At 40.5% G+C, this 23,671-nt stretch overlaps 1 protein-coding gene across 1 annotated transcript in view; it reads left to right on the top strand.

The window, feature by feature from the left end:
• Nucleotides 1-23,671, top strand: part of adam19a (ADAM metallopeptidase domain 19a) — a 166,011-nt gene that overhangs the window by 85,316 nt on the left and 57,024 nt on the right. Inside the window, exons 4-5 of the mRNA XM_076725023.1 lie at nucleotides 11,012-11,093; nucleotides 19,651-19,727. Of these exons, the coding sequence (XP_076581138.1) occupies nucleotides 11,012-11,093; nucleotides 19,651-19,727 (159 nt within the window). The remainder of the gene's footprint in view (nucleotides 1-11,011; nucleotides 11,094-19,650; nucleotides 19,728-23,671) is intronic.

The following is a 23,671-nucleotide window of genomic DNA, read 5'->3' as shown; positions in this document are numbered from 1 at the left end:
TATAAACAACCAGATAGTAGATTATTAAACCCTCAAATACTGATATTGGAATCCAGTAATGGTGAGACCCTAAAAAATTACAGCCGCCTTTTAAACAAAAGTCATTATTTTACTCACACATTTACAAGATCAATATAAATCACCATAAATACAAGACATGTTAAACTTTGACCTACCTTTCATATAAAATATTTAATGTAGTCTTCAAGTCAATATATATAATAGTAATAGTTGCTTTCAACCACAAAATAATAAATGAAATGTCAAAAAGAGATGACACTAACTACAAAAGTGTAGGTGAAAGTATATAAGCACACAAAAATTACACACACACACACACACACACACACACACGACTTCAGTACATACTTGTGTACATACACATATACATAGAAACTGTGTATGCATATACTTGCATATGCAATATACATACAATATAATATCAACATTGAAAGTACAAGAAAGTCATTTCTGTGGTCTATGAATATAAAGATTTCATGCAGACTACAGGGGAATGCCGTCTATCTCTTCCATGCAATTGTAACAATTACTTCCTAGACTGTGCACACACATGCACGGAAATGACAGCTAATCTCTAATTTGCAACCAAGACAGGAGGTTCCACACAAACTCACAAACACAGACTCCACTGAACTCTTCAAATCTAGTTTCTCCGGAATAAAGCGTATTTTGTTTTTCACAGAGGAGTTGTGTTTAGTCTTGGTGGACTATATTGAAACCCACACTGATCTGCGTGTTGCTGTGGATGCAAAATTAAAGCCTGCAGTTAATAACCCTGGAGAGACTGCGGTTTACGGTGATTTTAATAACTGCCATCACGAGCATAAAAGGTCCCAAAGTCTGTAGTTGCATTCATGCTATTATGTTGTTATTTTGAAATACATAATGGCTCATTTTTTTCCTTTTAAATAGTCATCATTAAATGTGTTTCCACCTCAAATGACATATACTGTACTTACGGTGCAAGTGGTGAATTTCCGTTTGCACTTGAAAATAAGATTATCTGATAATCTGTGTTCAAAGGTTGTTACAGTTTTACATGTGTCTCAGCCTATCACATCTTTAGAACTGTTTTACACGGCCGGCTTCGTGAACCATGTCAGAGCTTGTGGTTAACCTCATCCTTGCTGAGATAGTGTCACACTTTAACCAGAATGGCACACCTGCTCTGTTTCAGAGAAGTGCGGCATCGCTCCAAAGCAGCACAGCAGAGATATTAAAGATGTTGTTCTAACACATGCAGGCGAGCGTGTTGACACTTCCTGCGACTCAGCATCAAGGCAGATTCTAAAGACAACAGCAACTCAACAGCAAGCGGAGTCGGTTAGTGACTCGAAAAAGGAACAGCACCCTTCAGCCGCTCAGTTCTCACTTCCTTTATGTCTTAGCAGTATGATTTCATTTTTCAGTGGCAGCATCAGTTCCTGTGTGAGACTTCTGTTTTTCCTGTAAATCTGTTCTTAACGATACACGGAACAGAAACTGCTTCATAAAACCTTATATGTCCTTTTTGTTTTTGAATGCATCTGATCAAAAGATTGGGGTGGTTATGATTTGGTTGAAGGTTGTGGACAGTCAGGAGGTGTAGTGGCTGATTGATTTTAAGCAAGAATGGCAACCATTTGCTGGTTTCATCTTCTCAAATGAGAGGATTTGCTTCTTTTTCTTTGTCATATATTTCTGGGTTTAGAGCTGTTAGCAATTTGAAGGGAAATTTGGACATTTTCACTGTGGCATTGTATGGACCAAAGGACTGATCAAGAAAATAATCCACAGATTAACTAATAATGAAAAGAATAATTTGACAGCTGAGTGGTAACTGGGAGGGAAATCAGATGAACTAATGCGAGCTGATATCACTGTGAGCCCTTACTGTAGGCTGACAGTGTTTAATCTGGTCTACAGTACAGGAGTAAATGCCAAATGTCCTTGCAGCTGTATTTCTACAGTACTGTATTAAGATGTAGAGCAAAAAAATAAAGGAAATGGGTAGTTCCCAAAAAAATGTGCATTAAAAAGAAATAAATACTGCAGCAGGATGCAGCGACTGCACTAAAACAACTGATAGATGTCTTGCAGGTGTGCAAATCATGCAGTACAAGTACATATGTTAAAACAGTGATTTGAGAGTCTGTTAAGGGTTTTAGGTTATTTTTCAGAACGTGTTTTACTTGATTTGTTAATGTAGTCTTGCATGTTTTTGTTTGTTGCAGCTGCTTCAAATAATTACTTCCTGATTAAGGTGAACCGCTCCGCCTCGTTCGGCCTGAAAGTGAGACCCGCTCCACCCTTGGGTGTTTACGTATTTGCAGTTTGCACGTTCTCAGCTTTACACAAAGGTCACACGTCTGTTTTTTTTCAACAAGTACGAGGTGTATGAATCAGTGCATCTCACCAGTTAACTGAAAACTGAACACCAAGAGCTGTCCTTTGAATATGAACACGTGCACGTTTCAGCTGGAGCACCTGCTGTGGAACAAATAAGGCACATTTGGCAGCACATGTACACAGACGCCGCTGTCGTGCCCGTTCTCTCTTCGCCTGTTCCCTTCAACTGTTGTTTCTCCGTTCTCCCCTCTCACTCCTCAACAGTTGACTGGCGTCATGACTGGGAAGACGCTTTTCTCAGTATCTTGTCATAAATGTTTTGCTAGAAACTAGTTTTTAGAAAACAGTGGAAGAGATGAAAAAAACTTTAATTTCACAGCTACAACAAGCCCCCGTTCTCTCACCTAGTGCGACGTGTTCCTTGACGTCGATCATGACTAACGCTACCCTGTGATACGCTAATCTGACACAGTGACCGTTTTGATGGGGAAGAATATTGTGTAGTCTGATCCCAGAATTAGCAAACACACATGAGTTTTTTTGGCCCTTTTTTTTTTGTAGCGGCACAATGATCAAAACAAATAGCACAACAGCATTTTGGTGTCAAGTGCAGAGCGCACGGTGCACAGGTGGGAGCCGAGGAGTGAACAGGTGGGAGGTTCATTCAAGCGAAGCAGTTTGATTGTTTGGTGGAAAATATGCCTTAAACGTTTTGCTTAGTGTCCCAAAAGCTGCCATTTATGTGATTTAATCAACAGAAACAAACTAAATCAGGTTATCAGAGCTCATTGATCCTGTGCATCAGAGCCTATTTTCCAAATTAAAAAAAAAAAAAAAAACAGATTTCACTCTTGAAATGTTTTACAGTGTAATCGCTGCTGTGCCACATTTTAAGGCCTGATGGAAGAATTCACAACGAGAAATACAGCAAGTTCTGACTGATCGGTTGGATGCCATCATATAACACTGTGATTGGCTCAGCTGTGTCAGGGCCATGAGTACAGTGATGTGATTGGCTGTATTCGTTAATCACCACAGCCTCCATCTATACTCCAGCCAACTTCCGCTCTTCCATTCGTCTGTGCTCTCCCTCCTGCTTGCTCTTTGTATGCTGACATTCAAATGGAAACACTTTCAGTCCGCGACATAGCTCTGCAATAACAACTCAAACGATAACTCAAATGTCAGTGGTGGCGTGTCTGTGTATTTTTCATTGTATTCCTCACCCTGACCCTTTGTGTGTTTATTGCCGGAGCGATTATCTGTCTAAAACGTCTGTAAGCTTTGCTGCTTACCTGCACTGTGGGCCTCCATCAGTCTGGCCATTTGTAAGCTGTTAGCCCACAAATAACAATGAGTAATGCTGCGTGCTTCGTATCAATGTACATACAGGAGATGCTGCTGTCTTTGTCCGTCCACGGCCTGTATAGTCTCTGGAAAGACAGATTTAACATTTTATCTTCATTCTTCAGCCACGTCAGACGTCAGCTACAGAAAAGGATGCCTCACTTTGTTTGGGGTGTTGGAGAACCCAGCTGTAAACATGGTTAGATCTTCATCTGCTCTGCAGCTGTCACTGTCTCTTTGTCTCTTTCTTTTCAATATACATTCTAGACAAAATGAGTGTGTATATGTTCCTGCACAGCCTGTATAATGTGTGAAACATGAAGTATTTTCTTGTTTGGTTTTGTAACAGTGCTTTATATCATTTCTGTGTATTGTCACCTTCATCACATGTGCCAGCTCTGTTTGTGGCAAAAGGAAGGCTCACCTTTTTTAAACCTTTGACTTTTAAAAGAAAATACTTGAGAGAAAGAATTGGTGCATTTTGCAGTCAGTAAAGTCAATGTGAGCGACACCACCACCTGATGGGGCACCGATCAGAGCCGGGGAACATGTGCTAATGTTCCTTTACAGGCATGATTTAGAAACATCTACAGTCCTTTCTGCTTGAGGACTTAAACACATGATAAGTAAATGTAGAAATACATGAAAACAAAGGCCGCAGTGATGGTGACAATGGATGGTCCCTGGAGACTGATCCTCAGTGATCACAATGTGTGTCTCTCTCTGCCTGTATGAAGGACAAAGACACACGTCAGGCTAAAGCTAAGCTACAGTAGCACTTTCCTATAACTTTAACAGCAGCACGACTTGTTGTTAGTTACATTCCAGAAAGCTTCATTTGAGAGCAACTATGCCCCGAGCACTTACTGTATTTAATATTCAGCATGTGATAGTTCCATTCAGCAACTCAGTACAAAAATGAAGAGCTTTACTTCAATGGAGCCATTCACTGACTCTGGTATTCCCTGTTTTCCTATCAGTCCCAGCAGCCCGTAGGCATGACTGTTAAATAAGACCTTCTCAGACAGCAGAATGCTTCAGCTTTATTAGTCATTTCCATGTGACGTGTTTATTTAGACAGCCGCTGGATAACGCTAGTCGCATGGAGCTGTGTTTGCTTATGAAATCTGGTGATGGTAGAAATCTGTTTATCTCGCATCTCAGATGGACAAAGGTGAGCTCTGTGTGTTGTGGGCTGCTGACATTTGGGTCTGTGCAGGATCGTGTGCAGGACTGCTGGTGTCCTACCCATCCTGTGTAAACACTCACAGGCAGTGGGTCATACTTGGCCAGCATGCTGCACAGAAGAAAAAAACAATACGGCCGCTATTCCTAAAAAATAAAATACAACAAGTTAATGATGATAATAAACAAGCTGCTGAACATTTCTGTAACAATCTTGTTATTGTCTGTTTGCTTAAGGACAACTTATTTTCAGTAAAGAAGTGTATCAACCACATAAACGTTCACAGGTTATCAAAAACAATTAAACTTTACAAAACACCCCATGAAAAATCCATTTTTAATACATGTCAAAACGGCATTTATCAGCAGATAGCGGCGCCTTGTTTCAGAGGCACAAGAAAAAACAGTAAACTAAAATAAATGAAGAATGTTCACTTTCACAGCAGCAGCCAGCAGCATCTCTTTGTTTCTGGTGCCTATTAACATCTTTTTAACACTAATGCATTATTCACTTGAACACAGGATATAAAGAATGTGCACTGACGTGACATTTTCTGTCTAATTGGCCTCATGAGCACAGGTATCAGCTGATGCTGATCATCACAGAATGGCAGATAGAAAATGCCACTGGAAGCTTCTATCAATACTGCTAATTGGTTCCGTTTGATTATTGTGCTCAAAAAAAGAGTTGATAAATAGAAAGAAACGTCAAGGGACTTGTTGCTGAACAGGTATCACTGACAGAGTGAGGGCACGCCGCTGGTCTGCTGAGATTCATGGTTATTTAGGTCAGACACTTACATGCAATTTCATTTTCAGCCTATCAAACGAACGCATCGCCTGCTTTTCTCTGTTTTATGTTGTTAATTGTAGAAAACAAAAAAACTGAGGACCTCATCTTGGCTTCAAGAAGATTTTAATGGGTCTTTGTTTTTACTATTCTCTGACATTTTATAGATTACATGAATAATTGATGAATCAAAGCCGACCCAAATCCTCAAATGGACCTGTAGTTCTTGTTCTTGTTGAAGAACAGCGTTGTCTGTTGAATGATCACTCACACAAACAGCATCTGACATCCACGTGGATGATTTCTGCATCAACACGTTCGGAGCACAAGATGTGAGAAACAGCCTCCCTGTTGGTTTTTTGGCGGATCTCTGACAGTAACATCCCTCCTTTCACTCATCGCACCTCCATCGCTTGTTTTGCTTCTCTTCTCCCCTCCCCTTGTGGTTTCTTCTAGCGCTTGTTTAACCAAGACATGGAAGGTTTGCTAACCAATCAGAAGCCAAAAGGGGAACAGATCATGGGTGTAAAAACGCGGATCTCTGCCGTACGTCCATACGCACACGGCTGTGTCCAGTTGCTCGTCCTCTCGGCCTGCTCATTAGAGCAAATTTTATCAGTGCCAAAGCCAAGCTGCCTGTCTGCTTTCCTTCTGCCTTGAAGAGAGCCCATTACTTACATTCTTGGAGGTAGCACAGTGGTTTGACCCCAGCTACACTGTGTGGCTTCGCAGCTGACGCTCTGAGGGAGAGAAAAAGGCTGGGTATGTTTATGTAATTATTCAGTGTCAGGGCTGCTGATGAGTTGCTCCACATCCACTGGCATTTTTTTAATGAGCGTTCATGTAGACGATAGTGCTCAGCGCGGTATGTGGCAGAGTGAGCTCTGCACACTTCCTTCCTTCTAGAGATGAGGGTTTGTATCTGGGAGTGAAAATGGGAAGAGTGAACCACGCTGAGTGGCGCGAAGCTGGTCAACTTCAAGAAATCAGCACGTTTTCACTAGTGACTCAACTTGATACCAACTGATTTTTCTGGAGGAGAAAAGCCGTCCTGACCGGACCTGAGAGATGGTCTGTTGTGTTGCCCCAAAAATAAGGTAAAAGAATAATAGAATGGAAGAAACAGAATATCATTTATGTATCCGTTTCATCATGCTCGTTCTCTATCTCAATTCCACTGTGCCATTTTGTTTCAGTACAAATGAAGGCAGAAATGGAGTTGGACTGGAAACACATAAATCAAAAACTTTCCCCATCAACACTTATGTACGGTACCTGACCTGATTCCTTCAGGCCTGAGCATGAAGACTCGCTCTGGAGGCACAGACTGATGTGCTGATCACAGTAGCAGTGGTGTTTGCAGATGGATAGTAAATTGATTACCCACACTGTCTATTTTCATAAACAAACCGCAGTTCACAGACTGATGTCCTGGTTCAACGCTCACCCTCTATACTTGCCAAATGTGCCTTCTGTGCACCGAGGGGTTATTTGCATCATTATGGGTGCAGTCACGTTTGGTGTCGTTGCATTAGATTGTCTGGCTAAACTGTTGGCTTGCTTACAACCAGTCATTGGACCGATTTGTAGAGATGTTGGCAGTGTTTCAACATCTCACAGTGCTGTCATAACTGATAGAACCAACCCAATAACTGTAGTTTCCTTCAAGACATAAACCATGTTGCTCCAGCTGCCACCAACATCAGTGATCTGACCATCACTCACACTCAGCCAGAACAAAAACTCTTTGAACAGAAGCTCCAGAACCTGCCTTTTAACTCTATTCAAAGGCACTTTAAGCAGCAGCCTGCAGTATGCATGTGAGTATTAGCCAAACCAAGCCTGACAGCTTTAATCAAGCTTGGGCTGCTGGAGCTGAAGACCTTTACACTGATCACACACACATCCTGATCAATGTCTGTTGTGTTTCTCCAGGAACATGAAAGGTAATTTGTAATAAACAGTGGGTGGTCAATCTAGGTGAACTTTTCACCGGTGTTTGCTCAGTGTCAAGGTTTTCAGAGTTAATCACACCCTTTACCAGCTTTTAATTAAGCCATAGGAGATATTTGACAGCGATCGCAGTCTCTACATTATCCCTCCAGCTTGAAAGACAGTCACCTGCCATGAAAAGCAATCAGCCTTTTTCCTCTTTCACCCACTGATAAAAATGCTGTGTAAATACTGTCCTGAATAAGATGGAGCTGAATTTCACTCACTGCTGTCTGCACCAGCTTCAATCAAATTAACTTTAGGGGACTGCCACGTAAGACAGTCTTTTTATATTGCAGAGCAAATTGTCTGCAGTAAAAGGGGTGAGAAAGCTGGATTATGTTCCATTACGATCCCCCTCAATGAATAATACAATAGGGCCCCCGAGACCAAATGGAGATTGGGCTCATCTTTTCATGTCCGTCTTCCATTTGCCCATTTCTGCCCAGGGATCTGCTGCCAGAGTGTGTCCTGCCTGGTCAGTGATTCAGCCACACACAGAGGCAGAATGAGGCCAGAAGTCCTCATGATACCACTGATCCATACATCTGTAACACTGAAGCGTCCGGCTGGGGACATCTTGGCATTTGACAACCGACTTGTTCGTCCCCAGACACGACAAATGTCACCTTTTCCTCTCGCAGGCTAAAATGGAGCCAATGCATTTTTGTTGCAAGGTGACCTTTTAGCAGACATCAAACAAGAATCTCTCTTTTTTTTTCTCTTTTTTTTCTTTCGTTGGACTCTGCTAGCTGTCTTTTAGCAGAGCGGGAACAAAAATACAGATTAAGAAAAGTTTGGTTGCACCAGATAAGAATATGCATGAGATAAGTAAGTGCTAGATGAATCAAATATGATACAATCGCAGTGAAGGCACTGGGATATTTTTCCTCCTTCTCTGTCTCTTTTTGTTATCAATGCCCAACTCCATCAACATGAAAGACTCCAGTCCTGCTGATCCAACATTTAATTTGAAGGAGATTATGCTTTTTGCAATCAAGCTTGGCAATATCAAAAAAAATCATACAGGGAGCACGAAAAGAAAGAAGTTATGAATATCATTGAAGCTTTGTCTGACTTTGCACTTTCTTCAAAGCCGACGTTCAGTAGGCAAGCCTAGTATGAGATGGAATGAGGTCTCACACATCAAGCAAGTACTGTCATTACTTTGAGCTTGCGTGGTGATGGTGAATGAGCTTACTGGTTTCTGTGAGACATATTTATAGAGATTGTGTGATGTCTATTTATGGAACTCTGGAGCATAGTTATAAAGATCACCTACTGCGATCTCCATGTTTTTCAATCGGGTAATCAACCAGTTGAATTTAGTGTGCACAGAGAGCCAATGAGGCGAAGCCGCAGTGAAAGTCGAACATTTTGGGCCATGCTCTCGCTGTGCAAACTAACACAGAGTAATGTGTGGGCGCCTCCAAGCCCACCTGCTGTTTTGGTTCATGTAAATGCAGCAGCACAAAGTGCAAATGAGCTGGGTGGGAGTGGGAGTATAGACTGGAGGTCTGTGATTAATAAATACACTCTCAGCCAATCACATCACTTGTCTCATTTCTCGGAAACGACTGAGCCAATCACAGTGACAACATCTTGCCAACTGAAGAATCAGCTTCATCAGGAGAACCTATTGGTATCTGGACGGAACATTTTTAATTTCATTTCTTAAATGCTGGATCCTACATTTCCCATAATGCAATTAGTAGCATCTTTTCATGAGGCTCTCGCTTCTTCCTGTTCAAATTTGGAGCCTCTGAGGCCAAGCCAGGATTAATCCATGGAGTGCTTATTTTGGTGTTGACAGCGTAAAACCGCTACAGTGATGGAAAACACCCGCCACTCCCTAATCACTGATTCGGGGTTGACCAGACTCTCTGGTTGACGAGGCAACATGCTTTCATTTGTCATTGCATAGGAGGCAGCAGTTTTTTTTTTTATTGTTAAAATCATTTATCATCCACTTATTCTTAATAAATAAAGGGGAAGATATAAAATGTATGGTGATGAATGGCAAGAATGACAAACTTCAGTTATCATGGGATGGTCTTTAACTTTGTAATGTTACATTATAATTTGCAGTATATAGGAGCGAATCATTGTTAAGTTTTGGATAATTACTCAGGACCCAAGAGATAGATAATAGAACACAGACCATGTAAAAGTTCAAGCAAGGGCTGTTTATTATAAGATTAGTCAGTGGTGGAAATGGAGCGGGACTGGTTAGATTGTGTATTGTGAATGAGAGGCAGACAGCGGAGCAGGGCAGGCAGTGGCTGGAGTCCTCAGGGAAAACACTGGAGACTGACGGGGATCAGGCTGTAGCAGGCAAGCTGGGAAGGCAGGAGACAATGGACCTGAAGCACAGGTAAAATAGGATTAGGCAGGTTCAAAGACAGCAAGAGGAAATTGTAGAGGACTAGCAGAGTCGGCCAAACGTAGCATCAGTATGACACAGAGAACAATGTGGTGAAGAGCAGAGTGAAGGACCAGGGTTCATACTCTGCAGGCTACAGGTGTGGCTGATGAGCGGATTGGCAGCAGGTGCTGCAGGCTAGTAGGCGATAGCAGCAAACCAGGCCTCCACACCCTGATGGAAACAGACAGACAAACAGAGAGAGACAAACAGGACACACTGAACAAGGAAAAACAGCAGAAACAGCAGGGCTGAGGGACGAATGCTGCTGGGCCCTGACGGTCATTTATATAATATCCTCTGTTTAACTTGCACACACACTATGCTGCATTGAAACCTGAGGTGACGCACACTGCCTTGACTGTTAGGCCTCTGCAGCAGCTCAGGAAATGTCCTTATTGCTAGGCAACCACACAATCAGCTGCTGTCAATCACTTAGCGAGTCTCGCTAATGACATTAGCCAATGTCATCAGCTAATATCGTTAGCTGACTAAAGAGGAAAAAAAGCACCTCTTTGTCGAGGCACTCCAGCCTGATGCTCTTCATTATGTCCTGACAGTATCTGATGATGAAACAAGAGCGAGCAGAAACATATACTGCCAACTTGGCCTTGATTTTCTCCATTTGCTTTGGGTAGATAATACTCTAATAGCACTTTCACCCAACTGGACAGCAAAAAATAAATGTTCTAAATGGGTAAACACAAGGTTCCCGGAGCGTAAAGGCAGTGCGGAATACGGTCCGTTGATGAAAGAGATCAGAAAAAGGCACATTTCTAAAAATGTGGTCCCAGCCCTGGACTATTCTTCTTTGTTCCGGCCGATTTCTACCTGCTGCTGCTCAGACCTAAATTACACAGGCGCCATTAAAGCTCATTCTTGTCTAATCACCTGCCCCCTTTTCCTCTTCTTTTTTTCTTTCACAGGGAGCTTTTGGGTCCAGACTTCACTGAGACCTACTACACAGAAGATGGGCAGCCAGTGACTGTGACCAATAACAATTACACTGTAAGTACGAAGTAAGAGCTTTGAGTAAATCTGGCTGCCGCTTACAAGCACAGCACACTCCTCCATTAAGGGTTTTCATCCTGTTATTGATTTCTTTTTTACGTTTGTTGATTTCAGTAATTTGTTAACCCTGAACGAGTTTTTTAATTCTAACATACCCTAAACTACACTTCCACCTTTAATCCTAATCTTAATCCCAGTTCCAGATTTGAAGACCTTTGAAGGGCCGTACCATGTTTATTGCACATAACTGCCAACTCGTCTGCAAAGCACACGTTTTTTGAATAGCTAATCCGACCTACTGGATCCTCCGGTAGCCTTTGGTTGCCATGTGTTTAAATTGGTAATCGGTAATTTTAAAATTAATCCGCTTGCAGGCGTAAAACCTCTTACATATGTATGCGATCTGGCATTTCATGTGAAATTTAATGACATTTAAAAGGATTGCATATGTCCACACATCAGGATTTACATTTGAAATAATCCCTTCATGATCACGTTATTGCAGAGATTTGTAGAGCCATGATCTTACCTCTGAATATTTGTATTAATATTTTTTTATTTTGTACTATTTTCTACTCATACTGTTGGTTTTGCTTCAGAAAAGAAATGAATCTTTAATATTTTGTGATTTATGGTTTCACAAAACTCAAACAATAACACCTGTACGGAAGTATTTAGCTGCCAACATTAAAATAAAATAATTTCATCAAATTTAATTTCCAATTCCATTTATTTAAATAATAGTTTAAATATTTGAACGGTAATGTTTTTATTTTTGGTTTCATTTTAACTGTCCTACAGTGACGAGAAAGTGTGATTAATGTTCAGAACAAAATACCTCCAGGGTGCCTTGAACGCTGCAGATTGAAATTTTACACTGTAAAAAAAAGTGGATTTTGTCTTTAATCAGAGTTCTTCTGACCACACGGGATATGTCACAAGGCTGCTGCCATAAGTGATACATAAATTACGAAGCACTTTATTAACGCTGTCAGACAGCCTGTGTGCGGCACATTTGGAAGTGAAGGCTGAAAGTGTGTTAAAGGAATGAAAGACTGAGAGCTTCTGCTAGAGCTCTAAACCAGCACCCTGAAAGTGGTTACTCACTAAAACATGCGCACACGCAGAAACACACACCCTTGCATAGCACAACATAAAATCACACTTTAATAGACACAGTAACACCTCAAATCTGATGTATTTAATAAAAACAAACAAGCGTGTATTTGAGTGTTTTAGCAGCTTCAGACTTAGTGAAACGAAATGTCAAAATCCAGTCCTCTAATGTTTTGACTCAAGCGTGTGAAGCCTTCTGTTAATTTACTCTTTAAGACTGTTAGGTATTCAGTACAAACAGTGCCCGTCATCCTGCAGTCAAACCAGGTAAATCTTGATAGAAAACATAAAATGTTTGCTCCTTGTCTCGACCTTACTTTACCTCAGAAAAATAACCTGGATGGTGTCTTTTTAAACGCAAAGACAATTTCTGACTTCAAATCAGTATAAATGCACAGGTATTTGTGAGGTCATTGTCTTTCGTCTTGGTTTTACAAATGATGAGATTTAAAAACCCTTTGGTGACTGCCTCTTTGGTCTTTCATCAACAGTATTTAGCAAGTCACAGTTCTCTTCATGCTGCGTCCATTGAAGCCACTTGATTTCTATCTTTAAAGAGTCAGATTATTAGGATCTTTGCAGACGTTTCACATCTCAAGAGTTTTTGATGATCAGAGATGGCTGAGCACCCTGATTGGCTCTTTGATCAACTTAGCTGTTAAGTGCTACATCATAGGAACCAAATCATCCACTGGTCCTCAGTGGACCTTTGGCTGCAGTGCTGTTGTGTTGAGTTATGCTCAGTTAAATGATGAATAAGGCATTAAAAAAAAATTATAAAAGCTGATTAAAATTCAATGATTAGTTTAGTTTTGGAGCTGCTACGAGCTCAGTTTTTCATATTTGAGGTAATGCAAGTGGATGCAGTCACCCACTGCCTCCCACCTTCACTTGTTTTACAAGCAGTAGCATAATGCACGCTGAAGTGTTAGCATCCATGTGCTGGTGGACAAACTCTGGGAAGGAGACTGTGTGTCTAAATGAGCTCAAACACAACTTTTGCATCTCTGTGCTGCAATTGTATCTGTAATAAGCTAATATCAGCTGGTCAAGTACTTCAGCCTGGACAATTTATCAGGCAGGCTCGAGTGTCACTGTATTTATGGAAAGGCTTTTACTGGCTAAAAATACTCATAGTTATTCAACAAGAGGTACTTCAAGAAATCAATTAAATGCTCTGAGTTTGACAACTAAACACATTTCTTTATTCTGCTGCAGCACAATGATGTAATCTTCCTATAGATCTCACTTGTAGCCTGTTTTATATTATAAAGAAAGCTTGGAACATCTAAGCTTCTGCCTTTGCACATACATGTGGTGTAAATACTGACGCCTTTGAATCCACCCACACCGCTGAGCTGACTGATTTGTGTGGCATCATGACCTGAAACAGCGGCTTCGCATCTGAAAAACAGACGATCTACTAAGCATCACGAGGGACAGTTAGCCAGTCAGCACCGTGGGTGGGACTGAAGCTGTTGTCATACTGCTGTCATGTGTCATCCAGCTGTGTGCCATAATCAAGGAGGAGCAATAACAATAATGGCAACTGCTATAGACAAGATCCACAGTGCTATTGAGGCTGCATCATAGTTTGTTTTTGCTTTACTCCCCTCCACTCTTAAAACCCTGTCAAAACAAGTATACTGGCATATCATACGTTATCAACGTCAGACTGAAGATGGAACCAGAGTGCAACAAGTTTACAATTCCGTCTGATATCAGGCAATTGGAAATAAGCTGTCAGACAGGATTATGAGGACTGCTGTGCAAAGTTATACGATGCAACAAATAAATCAATAAAATCAACAATGTCAAGTTGAACTGTACCTGTCAGCTATCTGCACACAAACCTCTTTCAACCATCCTGCGATACATGTGTTGCTTTTGACGAGAAAAAAAGCACACACGCTGGGACAACTTTCAGATGAGAACGAAGCAAACGGCTCGACGCAGTACAGGGTGTCAGCAAAAAGACAGAGCAGCTCCGTGAAACAACATCTGCGTGAAGTTACAGCGAGATCAGTTTGCATGATGTGAACGTTCTCCAGCAGCTTCGCTTGTGTTGTGATTCGCAGAGCCTGACCGTCTCACCTCACTAGCCCTGTCCATGCTGCAGAGAGTGAGTCGAGGCTTTGCTCTGTGATTCAGGTTGTAGCAGAATGTACTTCTGTCCCTTTAATCAGAATATAAACCAATAAAGATATTCTTCCCCGCACGGCACTGGGATTAGTCAGAATCTCTTGTATCTTAATACAGAAACAATTAATATGCAGTGATATTTCCTGCTAATTGGTCAGTTGAATTCAAATGACTAACTGCGAATGTGATCTGTTAATACCTTTGGTTATCTTTGTAGTGAATTCCAAAGAACGCCTTTGGCTCATTCAGTTTCTCTGCTGAGCAAACCAGAGCTGCTCTAAAGACTCACAAGTAGCTTCTAAACTGGACATGCTTCGATGAGCTTCTATCGCTCCATCCGCAAGGTCGGGATGCAGTCAAATCTCATTTCAGATGATTCCTATTTGATGTTTTTTTTTAAATGTGATGACAAAAGCGTTGGCCATATAAATGATAGTGCTCAGAATTTATTTGCTGACCCTGAGAGCTGGGGAGTTTGTGTCAGGGCTTGGGAAGCTAAAACATCTGGCGTTTGATATCCAGCTATGTTTCTATGCAGACATTGGTTGGAAACAAATCTATTTGGTGAGCTGCCCAAGTGAATTCTTTTAAAGGGAGTCACTAAAAGCTGTCCCTGTAAACTCTTTATCCCTTGTGATTTGGTTCTGCCCAACAATGACTGTTGAACTATTCCTTTAAGTGTGTAAGTCAGGATAGACTGAAAGCAGGGGGAAGAAGAAACCAAAGAGAGATTACATTCTCTGTTCTCACTTCCATGAAGCAATTCGTTCTTTGAGGGGGACCACAGACGTTTCTCAGTTCAGAGTGCCCCATGTTCAAACTGGCATTTTTGGGAGTTCAAACTTGGCAAGGTGAATTCAGGAACTCCTGAAAACAGAAGGTCACAGTTCCCTCAATGTACAATAGAGACGTCCATGTTCTTGCTGTCATCAAATTCCAAAAAATAAATGTCATTTAATATTGACACACAGATGTTAGACCCTACCTGACCCAATCACAGTGAATTTGGACCTAGTGGATACTTATGTATTGGATTGGGTTTCGGTTCCTCAGAACCAAGTGGGTCTGTGAAAACCTTTAATTTCAACTCAAAAGGCCATTTCAACTTGTTTCTTGAAGCTCTCAACTGCATTAACCGTGAGATATGGTCAATAGACACACCTGTTACCTGTCATCTTATTTACAATAAATCATAACTGAATATCATACACCACACAGATCTGTACATATGTACAGACAGTGAGGCAGCTGCCCAATGAAAACATCAACACTAACTTTCCCTTCAAGCAAACTATTTTTGCAGTAATAAATATTAGATTTAAACTCTGAGAGCAAAGTCAATCCTCCAGAAGGATTTATATCATGTTTAAAATGCTAATGCTGTGGGGTCATCAATGAGACTGATAGCTCCTGAGATGACCGGCATAGCTCCATATATGGTGATAAAATAACCACCTGTATGTCTAAATATATATATATATATATATATATATACATATATATATATATATATATATATATATATACATATATATACATATATATATATATATATATATATATATATATATATATATATATATATATACATATATATATATATATATTTTTCACACGCTGCTGTCAGTGACATAGACAAATACCCAAATGGACAAAAAGGCCTAATGTGTATCAACAGCCTCTTGAGTTCAAATGTCTCGGTTCCATCCTGGTCAATCTGAACTAAATCTGTCCACCCTCCAGAGTGAAATAACCTGCAAACATATTTGATGCACCACCATTGGTCACACAGCTTGACCTGCAGATGGAATCCAGCCTCTGTATGCGACGGTGTTTTTCTGCACAGTGAGCTCTCACAGATAACAGGTTATTCTCCACACGGTTCAAACAAGGCCGAGCGGGCCAGTCTCTTGAACTGCATCCACATCACATCCTCTAACCAGACTGTAACCAGGCTAATTGCTGAGGGTTGGCAGGGAGAGTTCTCACTGACAGTTGATTTGGGTACGTTGGCTCTAATAGAGCACTCACCGCTGCAGCTGCTGTTCAAATGAAAGAGCTCACTTCACTCCCTGATGAGTTGACAGAGGCTTTTGAATAGTCAAAAATCGACATGCAGGCATAATTTAAACATTGTGGTGATAAATCCCTTTTCAACATGAACAATAGGTCCTCAGGCCTGAGGCGGAGCTGCTTTTAAAAATCATGAAAGGTATGAAAGGTTCTTTTAAAGGTTAAAAGTGTTTTGTATAATCATTCTTCAAACTGTATTTAAGCAGGAGTAAGTCTAATTGCAATCACTTTGAAGAGTGTCCTGGCCAAGACAGGCAGACATAAGACAAGCATAACAATTTAGGATGAAAATACAGAACTAATCAAAGAAACACCTTAAAACTGTCGACATCTGCAGCCTGGTGTCCTCAGATTCAAGTCATTTAGAATCACTTGAAATGAGTTTGAATCCAGTGAAAGCAGCTCCAGATTCAGGTCATTTTGCAGAATTGAATGCCCTGTTTCCCAGTTCAGTGTGAACTTGTCCTTTTTGTTGTTTGTTTGTTTGTACAAGTTAGTATACTGTACTGTAATATAGTCTGGCAGCTTGTCTGGTTTTAACTTCGGGGTATTAAAAAGTCTTTTGTTCCCTCAGCCTTTATCTCTCCTGGGGAAGTGAGCTGAATTCTAAGGTTCCACATGCACCACTGCTTTGTGTTCACAGTTCATTTGGGGTATAACGGCACACAAACAGGTACCTACCTCGGTTTTGTGATGACAGTCCCAAAACAAATTGCTAAAGCCTTATCTTTAAAAATGGAAGCACTAAATAGGCTGCCACGATTTTCCCTGTAAAGTCAAGGCATTCAAACACGGACATTTGGTCAGTAAGAATATAAAATATTAAGCAGATATGTAAATGTAAAACACGAACATCAGCATGTCAGTAACACAAATTTTACATAGTAAAGCTGCAAATAATTCCTGGATGACCACAGCCTGTTTGTGTTTATAGAGGTTCAGTGGATAATTCCTGGATGAGTGCAGTTTATGCTCATTTAAACAGGGCAAGGGATAATTCCTGTAGAACATCACGCTGAGCTCATTAGTACAAGTTGTTAATGATTCCCTGAAAACTGAAGCTTGGATCTGTTTATACATGGGAATGGATAATTCCTGGACATTGCAGACTGAGCCTGTTTATGCAGTGCATAGGGTAATTCCTGGGTGACTGCTGCATTTGTAAAAAATACAGTGTATAAAGGGCAGGCACAGCAAACTGACTGGCTGAAATAGAAGAAATGGTCAAAAGAGTAGTAGAAAGTAAAAATAGGATGCTCCAAAACAGGTGGCTGATGGAATGCTGATTGCTATGCTCTCACTCTGAATATTGCGCATACTGCTGACCAGTATTTTGTTGTTTGAGTTTTTAAAATAGCAGTAGGCTTACTTATATTTTATGTTTTGAATAGTACATGCACAATTTGACTGTATTTTGTTGTTACAGTAAATAGTATTTGAAATGATATTTTGATCAACCAGATTCAAAACTTTGTAGGTTTATTTCACTTCCCTTCTAAAAACAAACTAGAAACAAGCATTTAAAAGGTCATTTCCCTACTTTTTGTTGGTTTTCTCTACCCCAAAACACTTATTTCTGAGAAGACTAACATCAGAAGAGATGTGTTCCTGTAGATACCTGAGGTGTATGAGGAGATTCCACAGGAATACTTAATTATTCTTTAATTTTCTGTACACACACTCCTGCTTATCTGCACTGAAGATTATGCCTCTGCACCGGCGACAACTGTGGCCAGAGGCATAATGTTTTTGGGTTGTCTGTCCTTTATATACGCCACAGTATGTGCGTCCATCCATCCCATTCTCTTGAATATGTATATCTCAGGAACACAATAATTCATGTGCTAATTATCACAAACTTTTACACAAATGTCTCTTGCCATAAAATGATGAAGTGATAACTTTTTATGTCCAAAAGGTCAAAGGTCAGCTTCACTGTGACATCTTAAAGTTCTGCAGAAACACTTTTCTGTCCGTTATTCAACTCCATAACTCAGGAACAGAAGTGACCATATTTTACATTTGGTCAGATGCTGAATCAATGACACTAATCTTCAACCTGTGCTGATTGTTTAAATCTTCTGTGCTGTCGGGTTGAAGATGTGTGTGAAGCATCCACATTTTACAATTTGTAGCTTGATTGCAGCAACATCCATATTTGAAGCATTGTAGTCACCACAAGCTCATTGGCTCTGCTGATTTCTACCTTCAGGTAATTGTTGCACTAAAATGAGAACTTCCATTTCACCAAAAAACACAGTTAATACCTTTAATTAAACTCCTTCAAAGTCTTCACTACATATATTTATTATGTATTATATTTTTATTTATTAAAATGGCCCCTGCAGTGATTGAGTTTGATACTCCTGATCTGGAGGCTAACTCAATGAGCATGTGTTAGCTAACACACTGTCCCACTGCTAAAGCTTTCCAGATGGAACAGTTAAGTATTTATGTTCATGTAGTTGCAGGTGCTGACCTAATCATATCAATAAATGCATTAAGCTGGTTGGTTAATGCGCAGGCTGTATCGAGCGGTTTGGGATTGGTATATGAACCGTTACACTGCTACAGTTCATCAAGTCTTTGTGATTAGTAGAATAAAATGATTTTTATTTGTGGTGCCTGAAAGGAAAAATGAAATAATAGATCAGCTGCCATGTGACATCCACTATCTCTGACAAAGGAGTGTGCAGCAGTGTGTTTTATTCTGTTTACATGTTTATGTTGCTTATCAGGCCAGTGGCTCTCCATGATAAGACTCCAGCAGTGAGTCACTCCAGTGCCACCTGAACAGCTTTGAATTCCCACGTGTCTCTCACACCCCCAAGCAGTCTGCCTTCTTATTATCAAAGTTATTCAAATTTAGCTTTCTTTTGTTACTGCTCTTGTGAATTAATTTCAAATCCTCATCGGGATGTTTGAGTGGCCGAGCTCCAACCTTCACACAAACACAGTCACGCAGTAAGGAGCTTTGCATATCTTTATTGATTCGTCATACTCATTGTTCACATACAGTGGGCAGTGTTTTTACCGGCAGCTGTACTCATGAAGCAGGAGCACGTGGCCTGCTTTATGGACACTTGCACCGCCGAGTCGATCCAGCAGATCGATTCATTGCTGGCTGCACCGGAGGCATGTCTGCATAAACACTATCATTGCTTTTTAAAGCTTTCCTCCAGGTGAAATATTAAGTATTGATTGTAATTGCTTTCTCTTTCAGGATCACTGTTTCTACCATGGCCATGTAAGAGGACATCCAGAGTCCTGGGTGGCTCTCAGCACATGCTCAGGAGTCAGGTACAAGAAACCAGATTCTTTTTGCAAATATACATGACAATAGACTGCACACACCAAGGAAAGTAAAGATAATTGCTGACATGCTTCCATCTTTTTGATTGAGCTCATCTGTGTTGATATCAGCTGCAATGTTTTCTCTAACTGAGGTTATTTTGCTATTGAAGAATGACACACATTCTTCACAATTCCATGTAGATAAACATGGGGAGATTCTGTCAGTTGACCTCTTTTTCACCTTCAGTGGAGCAACAGCATTTAAAGCAGATGACATGATATGATTGAAATGTTGAACCACGTCATGTAAAGAGCAGTCGTAGCTGTGGGACTCAAAGGATCTGATAATATTACAGAGCTTCAGCTTTGTCATCTAGGAGTCAATTTTGAACCAAAAATTTCTTTTTTAATCTTTGTTTGGATTATGATGGGATTGAAAACACACAGTGATTATCAGAAATAGGTGATTCTAAAGCTCCATAGCTTTGGAGTCCTTCTTTTGGTTCTTATGAATATTCAGGCCTCCATTCAGGAATAATCAGTTAATCTAACAAGTGATACCACGTGCAATCAGCTCTGAGAATTCCTGCATTAAACAGTGATGGATAGCTTGGTGGCTGATAGGTCAGATCAAGTCCTGGCTGGAGTTGAGGCTTTCGTTCTAGTGCCGGTGCTGTGTCAGTAAGAGGCGTCATTAGGGAAGGCTTGTTTGGAGCCTCAACAGCTTATCCAGTGGCGTTAGGACATATCCAGGGCAGCGTGTCAGCCAAATCTGTGACAGGATGCTCAACAGCTGATGTACTTCTGTGTATAAAAGTCTGTCCGTCTTCAGCACCTTGTGCAGCAACTGCTACAGAGTCAATGAATTGCTCATTCTCACACATTTGATGCAATGCTTCAGTTTTATTTATAAGCTGTGAAATTCTCCCAATCAGTCACTCACACTCAGCCCACAGATTTTGCCATCTTGTCTCAATCCTGACATCCGGGGTTCCAGTCACAAATACAGCAATAATTATGATAAATGTTAATAATGAAAGCGATAAAAAAAAAAAATCTGGTGGTAGCCTTCTGTGTCTTTCAGAATTTCCCAGTGATTTAACTAAGAAGCTGTTGAGTTTAACACACAGTACTATTAACTTTATAAGATTAGTTAATCAGATCATTTCATTTATTTTTGTAAAGGCCTGATCTCAAGAGAAAAAAGTGATATTTCTCTCATAGTAGCAGAGAGGAGCTGGGGAGAGTCAACCTGCCTACCATACCAGCTGTATTTGAACAACAAAGACAGCATGATGCAAACTCAAATCAAGCAAAGAAACTGAACAGAGCTGTAGCAGAGCATGTATGCATGGGTCAGGTCCGTCTGTACGCTGTTGAGAAACCTCGGTTCAGACTTCAACTTACTGAAGAGTATTTAATCAGTTTTGCTCCTTCAGGTAATAATTTCATGTACACTGAAATCCCTGCCCTGTACAGCACAGTGAAACAAAAGATAGAACTATGGAGCACCTCCTTGTGTTAGGGCTGAACTCGGACGACAGAGGAGACCGTTTGAGGGAGGCATTGGAGGAGATGGTACCGAAACATGGAAGTTGGACATGTCAAATATGGCTGGTGTCACCACTGATAATGCCTCGGCAAATAAGAAATATCAGGGTCATCTGTTTTGGACATAACTAGCCATTAACAAGGGCCTGGATATAGGATGTGTTTCATGAGCACTGTCAAGGCTGAGAGACTGCGTCTGCTTTTAGAAAGTCACCATAGATGATTTAACAGCAGAAGAAGAAACAAAAAGATTTGCAACTGTCTGAACATAGACTGATCCATAATGAGCCCACATGCTGGGATGCTTTCCCAGGCTGGGAAATGGTGGAGAGATTTCTAGAACAGCAGCAAGTGGTCTGTTCAGTTCTCACCAATGATCCAAAGAAATGGCACCTCATGCCTAAAGATTCAGACATTAGAGTTCTAGAGGCTGTAAAAGAGGAACTGAGCCCTGTCAGCTCTTTCACAGATGCCTTTAGTGGTGAAAAACATACCACTCCCCTCTGATCTCCCCCGAAATTGGAAGATATTTTCTTGACAGTTGAGGAAAGTGACAGTAACGTAAAATGTCAACATAAAGCAAATATTGGTGGTGATCTGAGACAAAGATATGAGGGCAGGCATCTGCAGCTGATACTAAACACAGGCAAGCTTCAAGGGCAGTTTTGTACTTTTAAGAGAGGAGGTTAAACAGAATCTTATGAGCAATGTCCATTTGTTGGAAACAGGAAACACCCTCTCCAGCTGCCAGCAAAGACAACTAAAACAGTTCTTAAGGAGGATACAGTACAGTACAAATATGCTCTCAGACCTTATGGAGGGGACCGGTATATGCAAATTAATTTGCAAAAGAAAAGATTAGGAATCACCCATTCCAGAGAGAACAGTCAGAGTGCACTGAATGAGGCTCCAGCTGCCAGGGACAGGGCGGAGAACGGCGTATTGGAGTGTAAGGCAAAGAAAAATAAATAAGCAAATAAATAAGCAATAAGGTGATTGTGTGAAGCAGTGACTACATAAAAAATAACACAAAATATGGGAGATATAAATAATATTCATGAAAAAACATGATATTAAGTATTTTATGATAATTAATGAAGTATGCAAACATAAAGAAGTGACAAGACTGTATAAATATATTGTGGGAGGTTGTCACTGTTTGGGAAGTTGTGGATGTGTCTTTGCCAGTTTTTAATAGTAATCATAATGATATCCTTACTAATACTGTTAATGCTCTTATTAATAATAACAATGACATAAAACTTATAAGATCAACAGAGAAGAAGAATGAAAGAATTGATTTTTTTGTCCTTTTCCCCTTATTGCATATATCTATGTATGAATGCATTTATGTATGTCGTTTTCACTGGAGTTGTAGACATGACTGCGTGTTCTAATTATCATTGTTGGACAGACAAAAACATGGATAAATATCAAGACGAATGGAATCATGTTTGCACATTATGAAAGAGGGGTAACTAGAAGCGGTGAGGTTCTATTACGGTGTTTATGAACGAGCCTGATAAATTTTCCATATTAATGTAATCTATAAGTACTCCTCTGTGCGGTGTTCCTTAATTTCCAGTTCGTGATGAGAGTTTTCTGCTGACAGGGCTACGAGGAGTAATCTGCTGTTTGTTTGTTTTGTTTAGGTTGATTGCTGATATGTCTAATAGTCTGCTTACTATTAGTGATGGGGATGGTGGGATGTGGCAGCCCAGGAAGACAGACAGTGACTTTCATGTGCAATTTGAACAGATTTCTGAGGGAAATCAGTCAAATGAATTCTGTGGTATTCTTCAATAAGTGTAACTGATTGCTGTAGTGATGGGTGTGGGTTTTGTAGAACCAGTAAACCATCATCTGCATAGAGATTGATCTTACAGTGTGTGTTGGGTGTTTGGATTCCTTTTATATTGGGGTTCTGATGAATGGCTGCAGTTAACAGTTGAATGAAAATGGTGAATAGGGAGGGACAGAGTGGACATCTTTGTCCATTGGTGTTAATAGTGGCTGAAGGTGAAACATACAGAATGTTAACCAATTATTAAATGATTCCCAAAAGTCAAATCTTTGCAGTGTGGTTTTTCGGCATCTAAGGTAGCTATGATGGTTCCTGCCTCTTGTAATGATGAATGATCCATTAAATTAAAGAGTGTGCATGTTACTAGATGAGTGTCGACCTTGGATGAAGCTGGTTTGATCTGTGTGTATTATGGATGAAATGACTTTGTATACTCTGTGACCTAGTGGTTTGGTGATGATTCCATCCACACTGACAAGAGAAGTGGAGCGGTAAGTTGATGATGAGGTTGTGTCTTTGTTCGGTTTAAGAAGGAGTAAAAGTGGAGCTGTGCTCACAGTCTTGAATTTTATTTCAGTTATCTGTCTGTTGAAGA

The sequence above is a fragment of the Chaetodon auriga genome, chromosome 24, assembly GCF_051107435.1.
Source record: "Chaetodon auriga isolate fChaAug3 chromosome 24, fChaAug3.hap1, whole genome shotgun sequence".
NCBI classification, from domain to species: domain Eukaryota; kingdom Metazoa; phylum Chordata; class Actinopteri; order Chaetodontiformes; family Chaetodontidae; genus Chaetodon; species Chaetodon auriga.
Note: the sequence above shows the minus strand (reverse complement) of the source record. Positions and strands in the feature narration are given on the sequence as shown.